The following is a 17,400-nucleotide window of genomic DNA, read 5'->3' as shown; positions in this document are numbered from 1 at the left end:
ACCTACACCCAAGGATATGTGTGCAAAACATGAATGGATGGTGAAATATTATGTATTTATTTACCCCAACCCCACATTCATAAAATAGTTAACTAGTTAGTCCCAACTGCAATGTGAATGTCTTCACCTGTCGCCCCCTTCTCCGCCATCTCGATTTTGCCTCTTGACTGCAGTCAACATGCCACATTATCAACTAATAAGTATAAAGTTTGTGCTACAAGCACACCATGCGCTCAGTCGACTGTTTGCGCTGCGGTGGGGGATCGTAGCCGTAATGCCCTGTTGTTCTATTCGGGGAATATATATTAGCAGCAACGACGACAAGCCAAACAAGCCAAGCAACACGAGCAGCAACAGGCAGCAAGTTTAAAGCCGCTTAAGGCTATAACCAGAAATGCCAGGCAAACGGAGCGGGTCAAGTCGCACAAACAGGCGGATTACCAGGAGGCAGAGGCAACTGTGGTTGTTGATGTTGTCCTGTTTAGGGGCAGCAGGTGCCAAGGATAAAGGAAGTTGATGCTGGTAACACAATGGCCAAAACGCCAAGGCGAAAGCAAAAGGCGATTCTGTCAAAATATTTACGATATGTCGTCGTCGTCGTCGTCGTCATCGTCGTTTCTCTGGCAATGGCTTTCAAAGTGTAAGGACGCCCGCCCACGAACGCAAACACAATAGCCGAAGGACGCCGGACATGTGTAGCACATGCTATTTGCGGGCTACACTCTTCCCAGCACCAGGATACACTCGTATATCTCCGAGTTCTTCCACGCTGCCAAGGACACACATCGAGTTTAAGGTGGCTTGGCAGGCAGAAGAAAAATTGATTCATCTGCCAGGGTCGCTGGGAAATTCTTTTCAGGTTATATCCCTTCTCCTCCTCACTCGATCCCGAAAACATTGTCATGTAAAATTAAAATTTATGGCTAATTTGTGTGCGTGAACGTAACTTTGTTGCCCGGCCTTTTGCTGCGGTGCCTTCGAGTAGGAAAGCCGTAAATTTCCTTCATTTGCCTGGCCAATTTTCACCGGAAAAGTGTGGGAGACAGCCTAAGTCCCGACCTCAAGGCTCGAGGACGAGGACGAAGGCGTGACTTGAGCTGGAAAAGAACCCTAGAATCCTTCAGAGAACGGTGATAAAACCTTAACGACGAAACCATAAAATCGGATAAAAACAAATTGGTAATTGCTGGAATTGTTTTGGCATATATATGAGTGTATATATGTGTGTATATATTTGTATATCATGTTTTAATCTCTCATATAAACGGTAAATTGTCAAAAATGCTAAACATACAACATGTATTATATGCATCATAAATATGTGTGCGTAATCTTATAGACATAACTATCTCTATTTATAAATATCACTATATTTGATTTCGGCCTTTGTTTTAGCTAGTTTTGATGGATTAGAAAGAGAACTGTGCAAGCTGAACTATTTCATCTATGTGGTAAGAATCGAGTTTATCGTAAAATAAGCTTAAAGATATTTACTTAAAGAGCTGAATATGTAAACTATATGTACACATGATGGGCCTGGGATGGGCTAGACATTCGATTTGACAAATCTTGCCATAACAAAGTGGAGTAAGCTATAGGACTTTATTCAAGTAAGTCGCAAACTCCGGAACTCTTCAAAAGAGCCGATTTCCTTGCGGATGACATAGATGATATCTGTCCTAGACATAGCGCGTGATTTGTGAATAGAATTCGGAGAGACAAGACTGCAGCTGGGCGAAGGTCGGCCGCTCGGCAGGTAACAGAGCCCAACAATAGGCCATGATCGTAAACCTTTAATGAGAAGATAAAAGAATGACCATTGAATTAGTAAAACCATCGGTTAAGATCTCTATCGTCTCGAATACTCACAGCTCATCGGGGCAGTTGAAGGGCTGGGCCAGGCGATACCCGTCCTTGAGATAGTGCTCCATCTCGAAGGGATCCACCTCGGCATAGGGTTGTTTAGCGGAGGTACACAGCTCCCACATCAGAACTCCGAAGGCCCAAGAGTCGCTGGCCTCGGAGAACTGTTTGTGCTGCAGTGCCTCCAAGGACATCCATTTAACTGGCCTGTTTTCGCTGTCGCCCAGGCAGTTGTAGTCCGCGGGGAAGAGATCTCGGGACAGGGAGCTGTCAGAAAGCTTCACCCTCAGCTGATCGTCAATGCTAGGAAGGAATATATAAACACAATTTGTTAGACTTTCAAGTTATGAATTGAAAACTTTTAAAATACGTTTTACAGGGGTAAAACTAAACAAGTATAGAACAAATTGGTTTACTACTTACACGCAGTTCCTCGTGGCAATATCCTTATGCACCACTCCGTGGCTGTGCAGATGATCCAATGCCATGGACAATTGCGAGGCCATCATGACAATTTGGATGGTGGTCACAGTGCGAGCACATGCAGGGTCCAGCAGGAATTGCTTCAAATTGCGGGTATTATTCAGAGCGGGATACAGCACAAACGGTGTGGTATGATCCTCAATGGAAACGCCGAGAACAGACAGAATTCCAGGGTGAGAGGCGCCATAGAGCAGCATTCCTTCCTGGAGAAGTAGCAGCACCTGCATTTGGCTAGCATGCTGGGCCACAGTTTTGACCAGGACATCCTGGGTGTCGTTGTAGGTGCCGCGATAAACTCGGCCAAAGGTGCCCTCCTGCAGGAGACTCGACAGTCGTACCCTGCAGCGCTCCACGGTCAACTCGGAAATGCGGCGATGCAGCTCCTCCGGATGTTGCTGCTCAACGGAGACTGGAACTTTGCGGGGCAAGGAGGAGCCATGAATCGGGGCTATAATCGAAGGCGTCATGTAGGCAGCCGATCCCATGGAAGACTGGCATGGCGGGTGGGTATTTAGTCTCTGGAAGCTTGAAGTCCTCATGGGTTGTCCTCCGTGTTGATGATGTTGCCTCTTGTTGGCTGCTCCCTTGACACAATAGGCAATCATTAGGAGCAGGCACACCGATCCCATGGCCACAGAAACACCAACCACCAGGGTGATCAAACCAGTGGGTGGTAACATAACGGTCTCCAGCAACTGGGGATCGTCTACATCCTCCGACAAGTCCTCGGCACTGTCATTCACAAGACAGATCTTCTTTCTCCGGAACACCAGGTGAGTCACATTATTTAGTGACCGGTTAAGCACCACTTCAAGACTGACAGTCACATCCACCTCCGCCGCTTTCAATCCGCTGCACTTGAGGGCAATGGACCAGGTTTGTATGCTGGTGGGGATTTCCCCACTGTGTGACACATTGATCGCCGGTCGAGGAAGAACTTCCTGATCGGAGCTGACCACATTGATGCTGTAGGGAAGGCCACGCCCCGCCAGCGATTGCCAGGTGAAACTTATGTCCTTGACGTTCGCAGGGACAGGTACAATGAAGTTCAGAGCATAGTTATTTATATGGCCTTCGCGAACGTAGTACACCTCAGCAGAGACGCCTAAAAGTAAAAGAAAATTCTCAATTAGTAATGACAGAAATTTTATGGGAGCAGAAATGTGGTACACTGAACACAGGGTGTGGTTGAAGTAACAGAGAAATAATCATATTATAAATATCAAATCCCTAACAAGCTCTCGTATTTATTTTTCTATAAACTGAACACGTGCACTTTCCATTTCCTCCTTGAGACCACTACCACTACCAGTACCACTACCCATGCTCGTTGATAAAACAAACTCATCCAGTACTTTGTATGTAAATCTATCTGAATGCACTCAGTGCAATGAGTTTTTCCAGAGGCTTGTTTGCTCAACCCGATCCACAGACAGTCGCCGGCAACATTTAATATAAATAAACACGGACGAGCGCTCGAGTTCAGGGAATTCCTTGGAAACTATTTTCGAGTTTATCGTCGCTTGTATCTGTATCTTCTGGAAATCTATGTAGAACAACAGCACGAACTGGATTTAGGGAGAAACGCCAATGGAACAGCGACGATCTGAAGTTGGCAAAACAAGAACAAGGTAAGACAAACAAACTGACCCATGTGTGTGGGGATTTGTTCCCTTTACTTCGATTACCTGCCTGCCTGCCTGATTGCGGTTTGACCAGGCCGATTCTCCGAGTTAATGAAGCATCTCCAGTAGTGTTTTTATTTGTTTTAGTCTTATTCCTTTTTTCCGAGATGTCTGGCTGCGATTGCCAACTCATTTGGATTGTTATGACGTCTTATGCTAATGATAATGAGGCCAGCAGGTAGTTTCGAACTCAGTCCATGGATCGTCCTAACAAAATTTCTGGGACCCCGACCCCACAAACTGAATTTGAAGTAAGCCACATTGATTGACAACGGCACTCGGCTGTTTCCCAAATTTCGACTGCCACTTCAGTGCATTCAGTGCATTCAACTTTCCCCCAAATAAAACTGGCAAACTGCGGCCCAGGAAATAATTTACTTAAATCGCTGGAACACCCGAGAGAAGGAACGCCACGCGCACTTCCTTTGACAACTGGCAATAACAATAAAAATCAGCGAGCTTGGAGGTAGACTGGGTTTCAGTCCAGACATCGCCCTAGACGTAGAAGTGTAGTATGCAGTATATGTATATGCTCCAAGACGGTGGCCATGGCAGACCCAGCAAATGGCTCAACTGGGTGGCGTATAAATTGTGTCAGACATGAGGGTATACACATGCACTTCTAGAAAAACTTCTATTGCAACTCTATTCCAATGGCAAACAATGATGATATAAATAATAGTGAGCTCGTGAAAAAATGTCTTTCTGGAAGTAATACGTATTCGTAATATTCATTTGTTTTCCACAAATGTTTCCTAATTTTCACAGCTAGCTATGTCTACCTCTTTAGCTCAGATTTTTTCGCTCTGCATGGTTTGCTTGGGCCCTGCAGACTTGGCTCCCCAATGGGCCCTGCCAGCAACTTCCTTGGCTATGTGCAACATGTTGCACGTTGCTGTTGCCGAGTTGCGGCGGCTACGACAAATTCCTCGGCAGCATTTTAAAAATAGCGCCCATGACTTAATCAAATGCAACGCGTCCTGTCCACATCGCATTTTCCCTCAGGCAGGCAGTCAGCTTTTCAGCCTCAGACACGCTTCCATTGACCCTTTTCACCCAGGCCAGAAAGATGTGTCCCGGCTAAGAGTCGTCACTTGGGGCCAGGCCCGGGCCCAGAGTTCACAGGTTCATGTGAAAGTTGCCGCTCTATTGCATTTTTATAAGGTGCTCGGGGATGCGGACGGGGACTTGGTATACGGGATGTTGGATATGGGATATGGGATGGGATTGGATTGTCGAGGCCCGCGTCTTGAAGTGGATACGCTGTCGTCTACCTCATGTCACGACCAAATGTCACTTGCATGTGCCCAGCGCGGGTGGCTCTTGAACCTTTTTAACCTTTTTGTGCTCGTATTATCCGCCATGTTCATAACTGGCTGCCTTTGGTAGCGCACAGAGAACCAAATTCTAATGTAATCTTTCCTAGTCTAATTTAAATGAGATCAAAGGTGTTTCATACAAGAAACTTGATTACCCTCTCATATCATATTTTCACTTAATTAAAACGGTTGTTTCACTAAATCAATAGATGATTTCAGTGTTGATCACAGGCCGATGGAATTTCTCCCGGTGTGGGCGTGCCTGCGATGAGGAGCTGCACAAAGATGTGCTGGTAGTGGTGGCGGCGTCGAGGGTCGCCCATATCGTATGTCGAATTTTTCGGAGCGTGCAGTCATGATGCTGTCGTTGCGAGTATTTTTGCAACTTTTTAATAGCTTGCTACTGCTCAGAGTCACAGTCGTGACCATTGTTGCACCGCTTCCAAGGAGCGGAGTGGTATAGAACAGCCGAACCGCCTGTCCGGAGACACTCGAATTCCAAAATAAAAAATGAAAAAAAACACGAAAAATGTCTACGTTTCGGTTTCCATTTTCATGTAATTAGCGTTGCAATTCGTGAAGTGCTTTCCGCTGTGCCGATTTCCTATGCTGATTTTTCCCAAAGCGAAACAAAGGCCGGCAAAAAATTAGAGTTTTCGCCGGGTCACTCTTCGGGTTCAGCGGTTTGGCAGTGACCATCTCATAACTTGGGTTCTTTTTTTGGGCAGGGAGGGGTGGTTGTGTAGGCGGGAAGGTATCTGAAGGGGACGCAAGTATTTACTTTGTAAATATACCTCTTGGGGTTACCGCTTTAGAGATGTTTGCAAAAATGGGTACTTTTTGAAATCATATGCCGTTTGTAGACTTGAAATGGTATCTTATGATGATTTCATTTAACAAAAGCTTGCACCCTTAGTTTTACCTACTTATTATCTCGTAGGTCTCTTCAAGATAAATTGCCTGTGTCGACGATAGATCCCTGATGTTTATAAATGGACTTTAAGTGATGGGCAATTTATGGAAACTGGTGCCAGCGCAACACCTTCGATTTACTGTCGTATTCCTTCATCAACTCCGAGGCTTCTCTTTCGCCATTTTCTCCATTTGACAAATATACCAGGCTCAGCCTGCGACTACAAGTAATTTTGCTTAAGCAAACAGTCTGGAACGTGTGGCAGATGGACAACCCTCTGCGAGTTCGCTGGGTATCTCGTCGTCTGGCGTCTTTTATCTTGTCCAATCCTACCAGGCAAACAAAATTGCAATAGATGATAAATGATGGCGCTGCGACTCCATCTGCACCGTAACCGCATTGAACCTCCGGCTCTGCAACCCCAGTCAGCCAATATTCCAGGCTTCCCCATCAGTTTCTGCTTCGTTTTCGGTTTCCCCATCTAATGGCTAATATGTCACTGGCTGCATTGGCTTCGAATCCGCTCCGGCTCTTTTGTGCAGTTTGTGGCCAAATCGAAAAATAAATAAAACAAATGATCGGCGCCTGCCGGGAACCGCCTTCAAAGAACGTCCCCCTCCCGCTGCCCCCTCCTCCTGCCCATCCCTTCCCCATCGGCTTATCACGCACAACAATCTCGCTTACAAGCTCTGGGCACCACCCCCAAAACGACCGCCCACCACATGTCAACATTTAACATGTTTTTGAGCCATGTCTCCGGCCCAACTGGCAACACCCCCTGGAAAACCCCCCTGGAAAAACCCCCTGGAAACCCCCAGTCGCATCCGTATCTTTGTGTGAATCGTTTCTTAGTTGCCTCACGTCGTTATGATAAATGATGCTGCTCCTTTTGTTTTGCCTAATATTCTTTTTTTCCTGCTCGGTTGGCTTTTTTCCCAGCCGCGGGCTCATCGTTCTCGTTTCCCGTTTTCAGCTTTTGATTGTAACAAATTTGTGCCAGCAAAATTAGCCGGCTCTTTAGGGCAAAATCTCTGCCAAGTCAAGCGATTTGGCACAGTTAACGCGCAGATTTCGTTTTCCCTTTTCCGTGGGGCCCTCCGAAAATAAGCTCAAATTAATCATTCAAATTTCAAGAGTTGACGTTTTCAAACAATTTTGGCCGGCTGTCAAAAGCACCAAAGAAAAAACGACTTTGACCGGCTTATTGTTATATCCAGAATCAATAGTAATTAACCTAAATCATTCATTATTCATTTTCTGTCAGTTTTCTGTTGTCTTACGAGTGTTGAGTTGCGAGGGAAGAGGACAGTACCTGAAAATGTTAACTAAATGATGCGGGTCAAGAGTGTGGTTAGTCAAGATAATTGAGCATCGAGTGGCTGCAACTGGCGAGCTAAAGACCTTTGATCAAGCGAAATATCCAAAAGATACAAAAAAGGCACCATTTATGCACTTATGCATTTCTCAGTACTTTATGCTCTAGCATAATGTACCGGTACAAAATTCAATTTATACATAAGTGAATTTTTGAATAACCCCTATACACTACCTCTTTAACAACTTGTAGATACATGAATGAGATAACATCTCTGCAGTCCCATATCATGCGAATGCAACACTATCTGCCCGGTAGCTCTGCCATCTATACTAATATACGGCGAAGCGTATCACGAATTTTTCCCATTGTGGGAATGTCAGCAAAATCGTGTTAGCAGCACATTCATCTCACGGATTGCCGTTGTATGCCTAGTTAGCGATGCCTCTAGATGCTGCCACGAATCTACAAGCCAACTGCTTGTTTTTATAGAAATACCCCTCCCACGGCCACTCCGATGGGTATTATTCGCCATCCCTTCGATATGCGATATACTTTCCATGCTGCTTTCTGCAACGGAAAACTCCCACAGCGCATAACCCAAATAAACAACGAACAACTCAATAAACACACTGCAGCGACAACAAAGCCCAGATGCACGCTCTGCATCTGCATCTGCATCTGCATCTTTGCAGTTGCCCAAAGCTGCCACGCCCCACTTCGCAGCGCCCACATGTCACAGTGACGTGGAATTAAACTCGCTGGCTGCGAAAATTGTACACACAAAAAAGACTGCTTTAACTGGGTCTGTAAAGCACCAACCTGAGAAACGCCACAAAGAGGGAAACCCGCTGATAATTTTTAATCAGGAAACATATGTATTTGTGAATATAATATAATTTCCAATTTGGTATACACTTTTATTCAGATATTGTCTTTAATCATTGAAATAGTTTTCTGCACAGTTTTCTCTCTCTGCACAAACGGCAGCGGGCTTCATCGATGGCGCCTGTTGTTGTTGCTTAAAGTAAATATGATTACTCCTTTTTTGCCATACTATGCCAGAACATTCAGCTCGCACATGCACATACATATGTACACTATATGTTGCAAGGGAGCCAGCCGGGCAAACAATGGCTGATATTTATTATTGACATACGCTACAGTGCCCCATCGTTGCTCTGCATCTGGCAGCCCCCGGCGGGGTTATCAAAGTTGTCAGTTGCCAGTGATAACCGCACAGAAGCAGGCAGTCGGAGATATCAGTGCGCCCAGTAAGCCATTGACGAGAGTCGAGCCCCATTCCGGCGTATATTATACGCAGGGAGGTAGTGCAGTGGAATTGCAGTCGCCTTTATTGCCTGCAATCGGTTTATGCGATTTTCATTTGTTTAAATGCCGTTTTTTGTCCATAGTTTGGCAGGTAATGGAAATGGCTTTAAGCCCCGGCTTAGCCAAGTTTATGGCGGTTTACAGCCGCCAGACACATGAACGCATAAAATAAAATAAATGTGCAACAGGCCCCCGCCGACATCGCATATAACAAACCAGGCCTAATCAAATCGCACTTCCCAATGTCGAACTCGTCGCCTGGTAATGCGACACTCTGCTATGAAAAAAGCGTAATGAAATCGAGGAGGGGAGATCTTGCTGGTAGGTTTTTGGGGAGACTTTATGACCCGCCAAGTGGCCATCAATCCGAAATCGATAGCCCTACGAGGCCGCACGATCTGAGATCGCATTAAAAATAGATTGAAAATAAAATCGAAAAATTGATCCCACTGCCCAGACACCACGAACTTTTGGGACTGGCTCATAAGTCACGTACGAACAGATAAGTATCTCCGATGGTCGTGGACCAAAGAAAGCCAGTGCGGAAATGATCACAGGGCAACGTGATAAACTGCGGCCAGGCTAGATAATAGATTTAGTAAAGCCGGCGATGATCAGTTATCCACGCCAGCAGATTGAAATCAGGTGAGGATCTTATTACTGGCTTGTTAGAATCGGCTTTGTGGTAGACAACATATTGTATAAAAGAAACACATTAACAGAGGAAGTAGATTGGACACCTTTGTACATATATACGTTTTTATTAATTATATGGTGATTATGCTCCAGAACTACTTGTAGTAAGGAAATCATAAAACTGACTGATTACTGATGGGAATCATGAACTAGCTGAGATGGCGCAAAATTCTTGAATGATGCCCCTAATCAAAGTGTGTGTGTGTTTGTGACTCCCCATCAAGATCTTTCCGGCTAACACAGTTTATTGTCCGCTCTCCCGATCGCTAATTGAACAGATAAGATCTGCAGACGCGACGGCTGTGTCAACTCCTTCGGGTAGCACTTTTTACGATCTGTCAGGTGAGCTGTTAGCGCTAGCACATCGTATAGCAAAAAGTGGCGCGATCAGGTCCATAAACTCTCCCCACCCTCTCTGTTTTCCCCCATTTCCATTTTTTGCCTCACAGAGGGGACAGCTTCATTAGCTAATGGCCACTTCATTATGTGTGACTTGACTAGCGAAACCAGCGAAAGGCGAAGCTGGACAATAAATTGCCAAACACCAATTAAAATATAGATCATGCCTGCTGATCATATCCAAGCAGCAAGTAGCCAACCGAGCCAAGTATCGAGCGAAAACCGTTAGTAGGGGGGAATAAAGTCTTGCAGGATCGGTGGCGTTTCTCAGAAGGCTTTTAGCACGACCAGATGAGACGGCCTGTTCGTTTACAATTATCGGCTGGCGAGATCTCGGAAAGGCAGCCAAGAACAAGCCATAAACCGGAGGAGAAGCGCACAAATGTCTCTACTAGGCAGCGGGGAAAACAAAAACAAGATACAAAATATCACAAAAAGAATGAGAGAAGCAAACGAGATACATGCCTGGCTTGTTACGGCCATCCGACAGATACAACCAACAACTTTAGCTTCGGTTAGGTGCTAAAAGTTGCCACAGTAGCACGTCGTGTGTATCTTCGAGATACTTTTGTATCTCTTGGCAGCTTGTTTAGGCCGTAACGCTGTAAGCCGCTTAGCCGCGGCTCACTTCAAATAACAAAAGCCATCAATATATGTTTCCCGATAGCTGGGCAAATATGAAAATATTTAAATTGGCCTAAACAAAGGCCCCCGAGCTCTTAATTTATTTAGCACAGTTGGTGGTAGATTTAACACATCCAACCAATACTCTCTTGTCCCAAGTTACCTATGTATGTATGTATCTTCAAATCCATGGCCGTTAATTTATGGCCCGAAACAGCTACCAATCGATCATTCGCTTGGGGGCGTGGATATTTTAGCACATTCCTCGACTCGAAAATGTGTGAAAATCGTGCCGAAGCCGTTGGCAGTCTTTCTAATCTGCTCTTTCCCCATTTTCAGCTTTTAATTGCAGCTTCATTAGCAGGCTGGGGAACAGTAAAATTAAATCAAAGCGCCCCAAAATGGTGGCCATAAAAGCAGGGAAAATTCCAAATCGTCAATAAAGTGCCATAAAACGTACTGAGAGAGGACCTAGGAATCTACGAAAACTGTAGCCGGGCTGGCAATAAAATTAAATTTAAATAATGCACTTTCGGCTGCTTAAAATGTAGCGCGTGTCACAGCAGCGAAGAAGTCGTTAAACTTTTTGGGTGCTTCTCTCCAATGTGATTGTAATTTCTGGGGAATACGATCGGAATCGAAATCGGAATAATGCTGGGCATGTACGACATGACTGATATTATGCGATGATGAAGATGATGATTCGATCGAGAGCCCCGCCCTTTCTGCCATTCTGCCGGATCGTATTTCATTGACTGTCAGATGCCAGGGACTTTATGACTTAAACTCCTTTAGCATTGAACTTGCCGGGACCCCTGCTGTCGGTTAAATAAAAAAAAGATGAAACCGAGCTGCGATCATCGGCGGCTATAAATTTTGCGTAAATGGAAATGAAATTTATTTAAGCCGAGAACTTTGACTAAAGACCGCGCAGACACCCCCATGCCAGCCCAGAAACCCCTTTTAGCGCACACAAATCAAATGCAAATTATGCAGCTTAATTGATTTATGGTTCACGGAGTGGGGAGTACAAAGCAATTGCGCTTTTCTTTATGCACGAATATCCTACGCAAGTCTGCGAAACTTTTCGACTTTGTCTTAATTACCCCGATACACACATATATGTATCTGCAATTTGCCGCGTTTTGCCGGCAACTGCAGCCCACAGTCTGCGGAATATTCTGCATACTTGATTTCACGCCCCCAAAATCGCAAATCCGAAATGCATACGCAAAATTATGCGCATCGTCATCGTCGTCAGCAAATCTGCCCCCACACACATGGTTGCGAGGAGATAAAGAAAACTTCGATTTAACAAGGCGCGTTGCACGCCAAAATCTGCTGCTGCTGCAACAGCAACCACTGCCATGTGGGCGACTTGTCATGCAAAGTACTACCAAAAATACAGTGAGCCCTCCGAGGAAGCACAGTGGAGCCTTCCGAGGAATGGCAGAAGAATTTAGTTTGCAAACTGAGGGTTTACTAATTGTCCAGATATGCGGTAGTCTACCAGATATAAGAAACTGTTTAAGAGTAATCGAAAATAGTTTGTTGTGTAAACTTGAGTCTTAAAGGTATTTTAGTACCATCTCAATTGATGTTTTAAAATTGAAACGTAAAATCAATTTAATTTGTTCTATTCAATTCTAAATATAAGAATAAATCATATGAATCATATCATGTGTTCATTGCGTTCCGCTCTCTGGAAGTTTTGCTTTACGAGGGTTCTTCGTGGAATACGTGAAATGCACCCCACTGTGCATTCTTCCGCCCCGCACAGCTGATGCCCCGCCCACCGCCACCCTTCCTTTTCTTTCTGCTCCTTCGCAGTCACGTTTTAGTTGTTGTTGCCTTTTGTTGTCGCCTTTGCGTTGTCATCTCGTTTGCATGTAGCCCTCTCTTTTCTGCACTCTCTTCCCTTCTCTTTCTCGGCAAGCTCTCTGGCCATTTTTGTTTTTGGGGAGCCCAGGAATTTAAGTTCCAAGAAATATTCAAAAATATTCTCCACCAAGGGAGATAAATTGAATGCAGCAGCAGCATGTAGATTTTCAGACTTTGTTGTTGTCTTTATATTTTGGCGTGTCTGCTGCTTCCTCTTCTTTTTTGTTTTTATACCAAGCGTAAAATTTCCTAACGAAGCAAACGAAAGCTGGTTGTTGCTGCTGTTGTTGTGGGCGGTTTGTTTATTTGTTTTACTGTTTAACAACACCTGCGGCATGCGCAAGAGCGAGAGAGAGAGGAAGAGTAACAGAAACAGAAAGGGAGGGGCGGTAGAGCGAGCATCTAAATTAAGCCAAAAGCAAACAAATAAACATAATTTTTAAAGGGAAGTGCGCTTTCTTCGACGAATAAGTGAATGAAAACCTAATGCTGTCTTTTTAATTGGTTGACACAAATTACTCAACTGTTTATTTTAGTGGGAGAATAAAAAAAAGAGAAATCAATAACAAAGGGCGCGTCACTCGGCAAGGAAAACCAGAAGGAAACCCAGAAGGAAAAGGGGTTGAAAGGGGGAAAAACTCACCTAATAAACGCATAACCTCCACGGGATTTAGGAAAACATTCAAATGTGCCGCCACTTCACTGCCCGAGCGCAGTTGCAGCGCTGACAGCGCCAGCAGCGAAAGCACCCATATTTTCCACCCACTCATTTTCACTGTACAATTTCTTGCGGTTGCGCTTTTACCGCATTTATTCGCAGATTCCATGAGATATTCTGTTCCTTTTGCCAGTTTTTGCCCTTTTATCACACACGGCTATTCGTAAACAATTTCGAACGAACGACCACCACAAAAGCGAATCGAAAGTCGCGAGGGTGGGGGGAGAGAGACACGGACGCCGCGAGAGAGAAAGAGCGAGAAAGTGCGACGGCGTCGTTTTAGCACCAAAATTTCATCAAAAACATTGTTTAACCGGGCAAATCACGTTATTTTGGTCTTATAAATAACACATTGACTATTTGTTCACGCACATTTCATTTTAAACGTCTTTTCCACGAGTTTTCTTCAGTTTATGACCTTTTTAGCAGCTGCTTCTTAAAATTTTTTCAACTTTTCCCGGCCGAGTTCGAAACCAAACTGTCCAACAAATCTGATCCGCTCTCCTCTCTCGACGAACACGTTAGCATCGAACATCGAAGTCTTAACGAGAAATCTCTTCCAACCGAATTTCCATTTTTGGTTGGTATCCTATCTTGACAATTCTTTTAAAATTATTAAAAATAGCACCCTAATAAACCCTTGTTATTTGCAAATTACTATTTATGTTTTATAAACGAATTGTGGCGTATTTCAAAATGTAGATGCTAATTATTTGATCGTTTTTAATAAATAATTTATACTTATGAAATTAAGATAGTACTCTTAATGAATTTATATTTTTGGAAATGAACATCGATAAGCCACCTGAATGTAGCTATATACCATAGTCTGGTCTTGCAAACCAAATCTGCTAACTTGTGACATTGTGTTTATTCAAATATCGTTTCTATACCATAACTTCATTTTTTAACTACCATCAACATTTTCTAGCTATTATTAGCTGTTTACCGAAGGTCTGGCAGCACGGCTCAGAACTTGTTTACATTTTTAAAATCGAGCAGATGTTCGAACATGCGAATGAGCGTACCAAAAGGAAAGAGCTGACAAAATAAAGCGCCACCTGCCGGCGGTTGCAAGCAAGTGAAAAAGTTGCATTCGAATCGGTTGCATGTGGATCCCAATCTAAGTTGCAAAGAAACGTAACTATAACGCATTGTGACGAAAATTTGAATGAAATGTAACAGCGAAAACTTTTGGTGCTCTTCTATTAAACATAATAATAAAAATAATAATAATAAACATAACCAAAATAAGCCTTGATTGCAATTGCAAGAATATATTATAATTTTGACGCTAATTGAATATTATCCAAAATTCTCATTCTCCTCGCGGAGCTACGAAAATAAAATAATTATTTAAGGAAGTCGCGCTTTGATCCGTTATAGTGCCCAAGATTTATGTCTAAAATCGGAGCTATATTTCGAGGTACAGTGAAGCATCGATACCAGTTATATAGATAGATATGTAGTCTAAGTTTACTATGGCTGGGAAATACTTATAGACAAAAAATCGGATCAGCAAGATATGAGGTTGCCAACTTAATTAAAAAATAATGAAGATTGATAATTAGCATGCAGATCCTAAATATGCATAGGCTAAGCATTAGATTGGCACATTGAAAAATAAGGTTTTTATTAACTATGAACGAAGGTGATATAATTTTTAAAGGTATATTTTAAAAGATGAATGATTATGTTTTTAGACCTAAACAAATGTATTTATAAAATGTATTAGTGTAGAGCTTTTGTTTTGCGTGATCTTGAACCAGTTCATAAAAAGGCATTATCAGCAAATAAAATAAATCAAGCGCTTTATAGATAGCACCCCGCTCGCTATGATAACGCATGGCGATAACGCCAACTGATGCCAACTGCCAGTTTTATTTGAGCGCAATGCCGAATCGCCCGACGCGGAAGAAATATCGCCGGATTCGACTCCAGTGCTTCCTGGCATTATTCCTGTGGTTCCTGATCCAGGCTCACCCCGCCGATGGCACGCGGTGCAGGAATCCCTATGAGAGGGTCCGGGAAAACTATTGCTACTTTGTTGCCGACGAGGAGCCGCTGGTGAGAGATTTGGAGAAGCCCCTACTTATGAAGTAACGATTGGTTTCTAGAATAAATCTCTAAAATTATGTGGATTTCCTGTACGCAAGGAATTCAAGAGGAATTCGCTAATTGTAGCCGCTCCTATCAGCGAAGAACGGACATCAAACATATACATATGGGTGTAAAAATAAACTGAGGATGACGCTCTATGGCGAGTTTTACTTGACCAAAGCAACTGTAAGATGCCCTGAAACAGAGCCAACAAACAAATAAAAATAACAAAAATTAATAATAGATGGAACAAGTTATAAAAACACCGTTTTTTGATGTGTACATCAATGTGTAACTTTAAAAACAGGCTTGCTTTAAAACGAAAGTTTATTCCTCCAATACCCATCTGAACCTTATAAAACCTCTACACATCTATAGAATTACAAGTCTAAAGAAATGCCTCTTTTCCTTTTATACAGCACACATCGTTCCATAATTTCTGCTACCAGGACAAGCGCACCTCACGAGTGTGCCTGGATAGTGACGAGGAAATGCGGGTTCTGGCCCATCACCTGGCCAATTTGGGCTACCCAAACGGAACGCAGTTCTGGAGTGCCGGGCATCGGTGGCCTGGGGACAACCGCTTCTACTGGAACTACTTTGGAAGAGCCCGACCACTCAACTACTCCAACTGGGCGGTGGACGAGCCGACGCCCCAAATGGGACGCAATTGCCTGATTCTCACTCTCCGCGGAGGAGAACTCATCATGAGCAGTGAGTCCTGCTACACCCGAGCAGTCGATATATGTGAGCAGACGCTGAACGGAACGGATTCCCGTCCCGTGATCCACTGATCGCCAGAAATGTATCTCAATATCTACTAACGTACCTAGCTAAAAATTGAGATTTTATATATCTATTACCTTTTTTTGAGTGCTTCTCAATAAATAATAATTTCGAGTATTCGTTACTCATAAAATGAAGGGATCTACTGAATTCTGAATACTGAAGTATGTAACAGCTAGATGAATCGTTTCGGACTCAAGGCACTCTAACGCCCACAAATGACAAAATCCAGTTAATACATGGTAGACAAATTTTATTGGCAATGCATATTTTTCTAGACAACATCTAGCAAAACGCCAAATAAAGACCGAGTCATCACTCAAACACCCTTTAGCTAAAGTATATCGTTCTCAATTGGCATACTCTTGAACATACATATATTCCGTTTAGAAATATATAGGAACAATGCAACCATATAGTTGATATACTTTCTTGGTTATTGTCAACAGCGGAGTCGATATAGCCATGCCCGTCTGTCCGTCCAAGCGTTTCTTCGCAAACTTTCCCAAATATATTTGTGTTTTTGTATTGCTGGTAATACAAAAGTCTGAACGGACCAGATCGGATCACCAAGTAATAATCATATGGTTTTTTAATGTGACCTACTTTATTATTCCTTCTAAGTACTCAAATGAAATGCTGAGAAACTCAAGCCAAGAACTGAAGGACGAGATTTCATTGCAATCGATGTTTATAAAATATTACCAATCACACTGAAACTTGAGTGATTTGTTTAAAAAATTAAAGGCACCATTTTTGCCACATGATTTGTGTAAATTTTCCTATTGCAAAATTTAAAAATTTGAATTAGAATTCGTTGTACAAATTGTTAGCGTTGGGAACATTATTTCTGGCCATAACTATTTTCCTGGTCCTGAAGACCGGATTCATTTCTAAAAATAGGTCTTGCGGGTCATTTCGAATATAATTATAGCTCACTGCTCAAATCCTTTTGTGAAAATTAGATAACATTACTATTTTCAAATTCAAATTTAAGTGATCTTCTGAGTTTGATTCATATTTACAATTTTTCCAATTTGTAAAATATACAGATTGGTATTTAGGAGTCAGGAATACAGCATTTCAGTTAGGGTAAGTTGAATTAAGTGCATACCGTTTCCTCTGATAAGTCTATATGTGTAATTACGTTATTCACCAAAAAAATATTCAAAGTTTTTGTACAACTTTTAGATTTTGGAAGATCGCCGATCTGCTTAATTAGAAATCTCAAACGGCACACCACTCCAAATTGTAACTTCCTCCTTACTTCGATCGTACCGGTTTTT

The 17,400-nt window shown here is 43.1% G+C and overlaps 2 protein-coding genes across 2 annotated transcripts; one reads left to right on the top strand and one right to left on the bottom strand.

Annotated features, from left to right (window-relative positions):
- Positions 1-1,238: 1,238 nt before the first annotated feature.
- Positions 1,239-13,686, bottom strand: LOC122613150 (tyrosine-protein kinase Dnt). Its single transcript, XM_043787184.1, has 4 exons — positions 13,154-13,686; positions 2,287-3,451; positions 1,870-2,166; positions 1,239-1,791 (listed from the first exon to the last, which is right to left on the bottom strand). Exons 1-4 carry the CDS (start codon positions 13,335-13,337, stop codon positions 1,680-1,682), a joined length of 1,758 nt encoding a protein of 585 aa, XP_043643119.1. The 5' UTR covers positions 13,338-13,686; the 3' UTR covers positions 1,239-1,679.
- Positions 13,687-15,107: 1,421 nt separating this feature from the next.
- LOC122614084 lies at positions 15,108-16,251 on the top strand. Its single transcript, XM_043788555.1, has 2 exons — positions 15,108-15,295; positions 15,748-16,251. Exons 1-2 carry the CDS (start codon positions 15,122-15,124, stop codon positions 16,120-16,122), a joined length of 549 nt encoding a protein of 182 aa, XP_043644490.1. The 5' UTR covers positions 15,108-15,121; the 3' UTR covers positions 16,123-16,251.
- Positions 16,252-17,400: the final 1,149 nt, after the last annotated feature.

This window comes from Drosophila teissieri, chromosome 2R (assembly GCF_016746235.2).
Source record: "Drosophila teissieri strain GT53w chromosome 2R, Prin_Dtei_1.1, whole genome shotgun sequence".
In the NCBI taxonomy this organism is placed as follows: domain Eukaryota; kingdom Metazoa; phylum Arthropoda; class Insecta; order Diptera; family Drosophilidae; genus Drosophila; species Drosophila teissieri.
Note: the sequence above shows the minus strand (reverse complement) of the source record. Positions and strands in the feature narration are given on the sequence as shown.

Excerpts from the sequence above, each read along its gene's own strand:
- LOC122613150 (XM_043787184.1), bottom strand. The coding sequence starts at position 13,337 with ATGGAATCTGCGAATAAATGCGGTAAAAGCGCAACCGCAAGAAATTGT. Across the intron at positions 3,452-13,153 it reads GGAGGTTATGCGTTTATTAG|GCGTCTCTGCTGAGGTGTAC; the intron begins GTGAGTTTTTCC and ends TTTTACTTTTAG. Across the intron at positions 1,792-1,869 it reads TTCAACTGCCCCGATGAGCT|GTTTACGATCATGGCCTATT; the intron begins GTGAGTATTCGA and ends TTCTCATTAAAG.
- LOC122614084 (XM_043788555.1), top strand. The coding sequence starts at position 15,122 with ATGCCGAATCGCCCGACGCGGAAGAAATATCGCCGGATTCGACTCCAG. Across the intron at positions 15,296-15,747 it reads TTGCCGACGAGGAGCCGCTG|CACACATCGTTCCATAATTT; the intron begins GTGAGAGATTTG and ends CCTTTTATACAG.